Below are 9,152 nucleotides of genomic sequence, written 5' to 3'. Positions count from 1 at the left end.
CCATGTCCACCCCAAACTTCTGAAATATGATGATCTAATAGCCAAACTTAAGTGGCTCACGGCAGAGTATAGGCATCGTAATATCTTTTCAGTTTTCTGATGATTTGAGAAGGATGCAGCAATGGGGTTTATGATTTTGTTTAAGAAGAATGATTCTTGCTTAAACTCTTAGGATTCCAACTACTCATTCTTCTATGCACATTTTACTTATACAGACAGGAGAATTCTAATTGGTTTAGTTTCAACAAATGAGTCAGAACTGTCAAGGCCTCCATGACAAATCTAACCAAAAACAGTTCGAACGAAAAAAGAAGAGAAGTCCGACCATATCTACGATGTTGAATCATGTAACTACAGATACGTCTTACGAATTCTTATTCCAAGACCAATTGAGCGGCCATTTTGAACTAGTAGATCGGCAAGCTGAGCCTGTGTGGATCAGTGACATACAAACATTATATACTTGCTGATTAACAAAGGTGCAAAGATGTCTGTTCTTACACAAACAAACAGATGACATGAAATAATATTACAAGAGATGCAGAATATAAGTCGTATTGTCTATCAATTCAAATGCACAAGCTATATCGGATAAACAGATGGCTATCTTTCTATATTCCTTGGATATACAAAAAAAATACATAACTTACAGTGTTCTCCTTGTGTGGCAGCAACACTTGTAGGCCTTATTGTATACGAGAGCGGGAGGCTATTCCACTTGACAGCCATAAGGAATGCATCAGCTGCATTATCAAGCAATTGAATTGGTCGGTCCATCCCTCGGACACGAACAACCCAGAAACCAATGCAAAAATATTACTACATGCTGCACTCAAAAGCTACTAGCAATGAATTATCTAAGCTCCACAGTATCAATTGACAGGAGTATTTCAGCTCTTCCGCCCAAACAATAGAAGCTTCTTAAACCCCTTCGCAGCTTTAGATGAGTTCTCGTCGCTGTTCCACTTCTTCCTGGAGTGGAGTTGTTCCGCGAGTGTTTCATCACTTGGTGGAGTAGAGATTGCTATGTCAGAAATCTCAGAAACTGGTAAATTCTTAGTTCTTGCACCATTTTCTTCAATGTTCACGGCTGAAACAATCGAAGCTTTCTTAGGGGATCCCAGAATAGGAGGAGATACACTCATTTCCGGGATACAATTTCTTTTGCCTTCACTTAGAACTGGAGATTCTTTAGACAACTCTTCAACATCACCTGTGAACTGATTCAGTTGTTGAGCCTTCTCTTCATAAGGTACCGATGAAACCAAATTGGGAGAATACCCGTTGCAGCTTCCGTTCTCCAATGCCTCTCTTTGTACCATCAAATTTCCCTCATTCTTTTCAACAGAAGATGTGCCGTGCAGTTCCTTAGTCTCTTCCAAATGATTGATGGCAGTAGTGGGTTGAGTTACAAGTGCAGCTTCTGACTTAACCGGCAGTGCTTCTGTGGATTCTACGCAAACCTTTTCCTGGATATCAGAGTTAGATGAAATTATTTCATTTGAATTCTTCAGGTTATCTTTTGCATCCGAAGGTTTGGCTTTGTTTGGACTGGGTTTCTTATTCACTGCAGCAGCTGCCTTCTGTGATGATGCAGTTGCAATCACGCCATTTGCCTTGATGCTCTGTTTTTTGGGTTGACCAGAACTTGGCGAAGTTGATAACTTTTCAGCTACTCGCGCAGTTGCAAGGCGTTCGATGGTGGAACTCCGGATGACAGGCTTATCTGATTTCTTAGTCTCATTCTTTGTGTTAGTCATGGAAATTTTGGCAGCTTTATTTTCCACTGGGGCCTTCTTAGACGTTTCTGTATTAGAACCACTCCTTTCAGCAATTCTCTTCTGGCGTTGAATCAGTAACCCCTCCATTCTCTTTCTCCGCTCTTCTTCCTGATATATATTGGAAAAGATAGTCAATAAACCAGCAAAAAGGAAACTGAAGGGAGAGGGAGAGTGTTAATAGCAATGGACAAAAATGAAGTATCAAGACATCTAAGCAAAAAAAAAATCCATTTGGTTTGGGTAACACAAAACAAAAAGTTCAACTGCATAATGAAGCCACCAAATAATAAATCTCTCACAAATTGACGGGAAAAGGGTCAAAAAATCTTTAAAGAAATTAGTAAAAATCAGATACAGTCAGTGAAATGACTATAAAATCTTTAAAAATAGCTTAGAAAACCTTACAAAGGGAGTTTCTTTCAGTGCATACCATTTCAGATTTGCTCTTGTGGACTGTGCTTTTGCTTACAGAAGCAGGTTTCTTGCTTCTTGATATGATATCAGACTTGCTTTTCGCCAAAGATCCATTTACAACTTTAGACCTGGCTTTTTGTCCAGGAATTCCACTACTTTTATCATTCCTGCCCTTACCATCAGAAGGCTGCTTAACTTCAACGGAATCACTCGCTTCAGTGTCGGGATTCTTTTTATTGGCTTCAAATGATGAAGCAATAGTTTCATAATCCATTTCGGGAGTCCATGGTGCCACAGCATGCTCCACAGCTGAACCACGGTCAAGCATCATGTAAAGGTCATCCGGTTCATGGACACCATACGCTTCAGGTTTATCATTTGAAGTTTCTTGCATGCCATATTCATCTTGAGTAGCTCCATTGATCTCTGGGACGAAGCTTATATCTGTCCTGAACTGAGAATCAGATTGATCAACTACTGATCGGTCTCGAACCATGAAAGAGTCATCCCCTAGAACATCTCTCTTATTTCTCTCAGCATGAATTGCGTCAACACCATCAAACAATTTCAGATCATTGTTGACATTCCGATTTGCTGATATATCTGTTTGGTTGTTCATGAACCAATCCCCTTCTTTAGGACATTTGGTGATGTACAATTCATTGACACAATCAGATAAAGTATCATGGGATTTGTTCCCAGATTCTTCAGTTCTCCGTGAAAATAATACATCCTCATATGTGCTATCTCCTTTCATGGTAATCCGGCCAACATTCTCGTCACCTTCGAAGTATTGAACGCGTGTTTTACTCTCATTACTTGAACCCCTCTCTGTCACCACAAAAAATTCACTTGAATCTGCCCGTTGCTTGGTCACTTTTCCTTCACCAGAGTTCTTACTTGAAAAATATTCCTCCTCAAGCTGTACATTGTGTGGTTCTGTAGCAAACGAACTTTCATCCTTGTCCCTCATGAGAAGGTCTTGGAAAGCATTCCAGTTGTCATTTTGTTTTTCCCCCTCGTATGTATTTGCAACACCACCATTTGAATCATCCACAGTGCCACGGAACTTGCCCCCACCTTGTTTCTTGTGGCGGTGTGAGGTTGATTTATGTCTCTTCTCAAATGACCCAACAGCTTCCTCTACCTGCTGTTTAATGGATTTCCCATCAACAAAGCCATCCTCGTCGGATGAATTTCCCTCAGACGCACTTCCTGTTTCTCCATCCCTCATAGAGGTTATGTAATTGATATTTCGGATAACAACCTTTCTCGAGGACTTTCTCCCGTGTCTTTGCTTATGCATCTGATCATCAGGTTCACTCTCGTAACTAGAGCCAGTGTTGTCACCGGATCCATCTTCTTCTGAATTTTCCATTACTTTTTCATGAGAATGTTTCTTTTTATTCCTATAAGATTTACGATTCCTCCGACCATCAGATTCCTGATCAAAAATAGGACCAGATTCCTCCCCATTCGGAGGCCATTTCATATTCCCAGGATAATATGGCGGAACCTGCATACCGGGAAAAGGGTAACCTTGATAGGGGTGCATTTGTGGATATATAGGACCTTGAAAATTGTGCATGTACTGAGGATGGTTTGGCCATGGGTTTGGTACTTGAGCTTTCCCATCTGTTGATGACGTCTTATCCAATGCTGGCAAGTTATTATCTGCACAAGACAAGAGAAGACGTCGTTGGAGACTGAAGCTCAGTTTTTCTCATATTACAGAACAATTTATCTCATACCACAGTAGCTTAACAATGGGTTATACAGTAGCATTTATTTAGGCAAAAATGAACCGATTTCGCACATAAGATTGTACAGATGTGAAATGAAAAAGACATCGGAACATCTATCAATTGTGATTTTAAACCCTGTCACGGTTGAGTTATCTAATATAAAGTTGCAAAAGAAGTTTTTGGGTAAAGTAGATCACAGCCAAATTATAAGTAGAAACTGGAAAGACTCATGGATGTTCAACCGTACCTTGGTTCGCGTCCTGACTTCCATGACTTGTTGACTCTGACACTGATGTGTCGAGTGAGCCATTCTTCCCAACAGAGAGAATACCTTGGTTAACATTTATCATGATATTCTGATTGGGGTCATTATCTTCTCCAGCAAGAATTATTCCAGATGTTCTCAAGTACGGCAGTTGTGGCTGAGCGCATGCCTGCATTGCTGCTATTTCTTCCATCCAAAGCCTATCTTCGTTCTTTTGCTTGTATAAATTTATGAAATTAATGCATGCTTCCCTGAAAAGAAAAAATCAAACACAAATTTTCATCTTTAATAAAGATAACACCTGCAGAACCTCTAAATGAGAAAAAAAGAAGAAAGACAGTTTTGAAACAAAAAAATTAAAAATTTATCACATTAATTTTGGAAAGAGGATAAAAGCATTGAAAATCGATTATCCCCAATAAAGGTCCATGTTCGAAAAACTAATGGAATACGGCAACAGGTGCAAGTGAAGTCAACTTTTCATACCTTAAACGTGAAGCTCCAAAAGTATCAGCAAAAGCTAAAAGATCATCTATATAGTCCAGTTCAAATCCAGCAACTAGTGCACGAGCATAAGCCATCGCTTGCTCTTTGCATAGCACTACCTTCCGGGTTTCCAAAACACGTTGAAGACGAATCCTGTTCAATACCAAAAGCTGAACAATTAATGCATGAAATGCAATATGTTGTAACCAAGTAGTTATATAATCACATATGAACTTTTGAAAATCCAGATTACTTACTTGGAGTTCTCTTCTGGCACAGCATCAATGGTTCCATAGGATTCACTGTTTAACTAAAACACCATCACAACACAACAACCGGGTTCATTATAATTGCAAGAGCTTCAAAAGGAAACAAATCGGTACTTTTTCACATATAATTGCCTAATGACACATACCTTGATTGCAGTTGACTTATTTTGATTCCCATCCGCTGTAGACATTTGAGAAACCAAAAGTTAGAATACAAATTTTCTTAACTGTAGCAGTTAAAGTGATAAGGACAGAGGGTGGCCCATGCATTGCATGGTCTGGGTTGGATCAGACGTCCACGCCCTTACTCCTGTCTTGTGAGAGGATCTGTCCTATTTTTACTCACGACCTCTATAGAAAACAGGATTTAATAATTGATTTTGATGCTAGAATAATTCGACAAATTGAGAATGGCGTAGATTCAGTAAATGCAGTCAGCAGGTAATGAATTGAAGAATATACAAATGAATTGAAGAATATACAATAACAGAGTAAATATAATGAAGGATCTCAGAGTTGCACCTTCAGTCAGTTCACTCGATTGAATTGAATTCTCAATTTGCAATATCTCCCTCTCAATGGTCACAAATCTCTCAAGAAGTTCTGGTGTGCTAACAAATCTCACGAACCTGTTGCATTCACACCAATTACTCAATCTGTCAACAGTGAACAACTATTTCGCACTTCACACACGACAAAACCCGCAACACATACAAGCTAAAGACCAGAACTTTACATCAAATCTCATGTACTCTGACCTCTCCAACTTCACTTTGTTCATCTCAATTACAACTATAAGTGTTTCTTTCTATAATTAAACCAATTCTTCATCCAAATTTAGCCCGAACCCAGATCCAAACATGGCCATCAAATTTAGAAATTATCACTCAATTATGCTAGACAATTTAAAAAAAGACATACATTTGCACAGAATTACCTCTGCACAGTGGCTTTGGTGAACCAGGAGGCACCGGAGGCCGAAGGACGAAGAGTGATGGAGTACCCTCCTTTCGAGATCTGATCTTTGGCACATTTCAAGTGACCAAGAAATGGTTCTAGAAGCCCTGAAGCCAATTTCTCGTTTGCACCTCCACCAGCAGCAAATATCACCAGTTCACATCTTTTAACACAGAAAAAATTAAACTTTAGCAGAAACCCAGATAACGTTTTGTGTTTAATTGCATAAAACAACATCAAACTACACGAAAGATTGTGTCTTTCTATGTACCTTGTTCTGGTTGGAGTGAGTTGAAAGAGAACATGGTCAAGGCGAGTTCTGGAGTCCATTGTGTTCGAGAGAGAGAGTGAGAGAGTTAGGGAATCAAAATGTGAGCTTGGTGGACATGGAAATGGAGATGTTTTGTTTGAATGGGGGTGTACATATGAAGCTTAGAGAGAGAGAGGGAGTGCCAGCAGAAGGCGATGAAGCTGAGCACATGTGGCGAGAATTTCTTCAGAGGGTTGGAGAGGAGAAAGAAGCACTTTTAGACTGTTTGTGGAAGTGGATCCCACGTGACTATGCCGACGGTCGACGGAAGCTTATCTCTCTCAAGTCTCTCTCTCTCTCTCTCTCTCTCACTCTCACACACGCACGCGCACACACACACACAGACACACACATTGTTTTCACAAGAGAGATGAATCTAAGGTGTTCGATCTTTCTTGAACGCACTCCACTTCCCGACAATCTACATCATGGTAATGTTGGATTGTAAGAATTGGGATATTATATTTAGGATTAAGTTCACTTCTACCAAGTAATTTACGCACAATCATTTTCTACATTATTATTTGGCCTAATTTTTTTTTATGGTTTCTTTTGATGATAATACACTTTCAATGTGATCATTGTGATCCAAACTTAAAACTTTCCTTAATCTTACATTAAAACAAAAGCACAAGAGAAGTTAAAATTATCTTTTCAAGAAAGATTGATCGCTGAAACCAAAACATCTATGAGTTGGGGGTGACATAGGATTCGAGGGAGATTGGAGTTTGACAGACATTGAGAGAGTTGAGGCTCAAAGTGAACGAAGTTGCAGTGTGAATCTAAACATTTTATTGAAAAATAGGCTACAAATGCGATTGAATAAGAATAGGTGAAGGAGAAGTCACACTTAGTTTTTCAGGTATGGCTACTTCCATTTATGTTTGAAATCCTGATGTTTCTCGATGATGTACATGCTGTTCGAGGCAAAGGTGGATGGCCCCTCGCATAGCTCCCTAGGGGTGAATGCCACTTGGTGTAATGTTAGTCGGGCTCTTGCTGCTTGATGTGCTGCAAGATGAGTTTGAAGTTAGTTTGAAAGGTGTCTTTGTGGGGCCTTTGGTGTAGGCCTTGAGGCTTGCAATCAAAACTAACAAAATGCTAGGCGTGCCACTGCTATCTCAATATAACAGATGTAGAACAAGTGTGTTTTATGCCAATTACTTGTGCCTCAAGTTGTTCTTGTTATCAAAGGATTGTCACAAATGAGTTAAGTCTGCACTAAGTTCTTTTTCTTACCTTGCAAACAAGGACTTTTAGTTCATAATCTTATATGTCCAAAAAGAGGGAGTTCAGAGCCTTTCAAACCATTTCCTCAATTTCAGTTTGTTCTTAATGAAAACAGGTTTATTAAGTTAACCATATCTGAATGCAAATGGGGCTACTAAGTAGAAAACAGTTGGGAACAACTTGAATACATGCTGAAAAGTACATTTAGACGATAGATCTATTACACTAAAGTACAAACAAAGAGACCCGGACAAGATTTCATGACACACCTCGACCTGGAATGTCCACTAAGACTTCGAATTGAGCTGTGCTGGCCGACACCTGGAAGGTGGCGAAGCCATAAAGTATAGTGATATGGAAAAATATGAATAAATTTAAACCTAATAATGTTTTAAGACAAGAGTGTGCTGTGAGCGGGAATGAACCCATTTCACACGCTACGTCAAAGCATAAGTAAAGTACAGTAGTGTGGGTAAGGATCATACCCTCAAAGGTAGCCACCTATGTTGAGATTTGCCAAGAATCCTCGTCGATACGAACTTTCAGCAACTAAGACCTGGAGGGGCGAAAAACAGAAAACGTGAATGGGCCAAAACAAAGTTTTTTTTTTTTTTTTTTTTTTTTAAAACCATTTCTCTTTCCAAAAATATTAACCCCTCACCGTAAAACCCGTATACTTTTCCAGAAAATAATAATACATACGTATATAGAAATCAGGCTTGAGAGCAATGAAAACCAAAGTATGTGCCATGTCAAGTATCTTAGCAAATAATATGTAAGCCAAGTGCTGTGAATCAATATAAAATGATATGTTAGCCGGAGTCACCTAACATAACCTGTACGGCTGAACCTATAGCTTATAAACCAATTCCTGCACATGAGTCAGAACCACCTATTGTGGTCTGTATGACATGGCTGGGTGTAAATAAGTACACTCAAGTGATACGATCATGTGAAGGTTGTGTGAAAAATCGTGGGTCACCTATGAGTCAGAACTACCTATTATGGTCTGTACGATAAGGCTGTGCACCGAACTTGAATCCAAGGTGAGCGTGCAGTGCGGGAGATGAACATCACGTGAAAGACTATGCCCTGGCCACATGCAGGAGCACTAACACCGAGGTGCAGGATAATGAGCTTTAAATGCATCTACGTATAACCATACACAATGCAACCACCATTATCATAATGTACTCACTTGAAGCTTACCTGGGCCTCTGCAGCATCATTCAATAGTATGCAAAACTATCCTAATGCAAATACTAAAATATAATGTATCCTTGACATGGCATTTAAATCGTAGATTCATTTAAAAACAGTTTCTGGAAATCGTTAAGCATATATATAGAAAACAAAAGCCCACTCACTTGGAGTTCGCGCTACCATTCTCTAGCACAAATATCAAGGCGTCACAAACGATCGGCGCCTAGAACAATTATCAAACCACATCTCCGAATCCTTATCAATAAAACACGTAACTTACACAAAACACATCCTCAATGACGTTCTAGAATGATTTGAGACCCATTGACCAAAAGTCAATTGTCGGTCAAAGATCGACGGTAGGGTCCAGAACCCTACATAACTCGATCTAGAAGATCCGCATCTCAGATTTCCAATCCGTAACTTCCAAATACCCACATTATGCTTCTAAAACATCATACTAAAGTTTCATTATGATCCAACGGTTGGATC

The 9,152-nt window shown here is 39.4% G+C and overlaps 1 protein-coding gene across 1 annotated transcript; it reads right to left on the bottom strand.

Annotated features, from left to right (window-relative positions):
* Positions 1 to 447: 447 nt before the first annotated feature.
* Positions 448 to 6,566, bottom strand: LOC126589574 (COP1-interacting protein 7-like). Its single transcript, XM_050254903.1, has 9 exons — positions 6,189 to 6,566; positions 5,898 to 6,080; positions 5,483 to 5,589; positions 5,107 to 5,141; positions 4,949 to 5,001; positions 4,692 to 4,844; positions 4,188 to 4,456; positions 2,212 to 3,869; positions 448 to 1,889 (listed from the first exon to the last, which is right to left on the bottom strand). Exons 1-9 carry the CDS (start codon positions 6,245 to 6,247, stop codon positions 891 to 893), a joined length of 3,516 nt encoding a protein of 1,171 aa, XP_050110860.1. The 5' UTR covers positions 6,248 to 6,566; the 3' UTR covers positions 448 to 890.
* Positions 6,567 to 9,152: the final 2,586 nt, after the last annotated feature.

The sequence above is a fragment of the Malus sylvestris genome, chromosome 11 (assembly GCF_916048215.2).
Source record: "Malus sylvestris chromosome 11, drMalSylv7.2, whole genome shotgun sequence".
Taxonomy (NCBI): Eukaryota; Viridiplantae; Streptophyta; class Magnoliopsida; order Rosales; family Rosaceae; genus Malus; species Malus sylvestris.
This window is presented reverse-complemented; position numbering and strand designations above follow the sequence as displayed.

Bases quoted from the DNA above. Each gene is read 5' to 3' on its own strand.
- LOC126589574 (XM_050254903.1), bottom strand. From the start codon at position 6,247: ATGGACTCCAGAACTCGCCTTGACCATGTTCTCTTTCAACTCACTCCA. The intron at 5,002-5,106 runs GTATGTGTCATT...ATGGTGTTTTAG, and splicing joins ATAAGTCAACTGCAATCAAG to TTAAACAGTGAATCCTATGG. The intron at 1,890-2,211 runs GTATGCACTGAA...AATATATATCAG, and splicing joins ACAAGAGCAAATCTGAAATG to GAAGAAGAGCGGAGAAAGAG.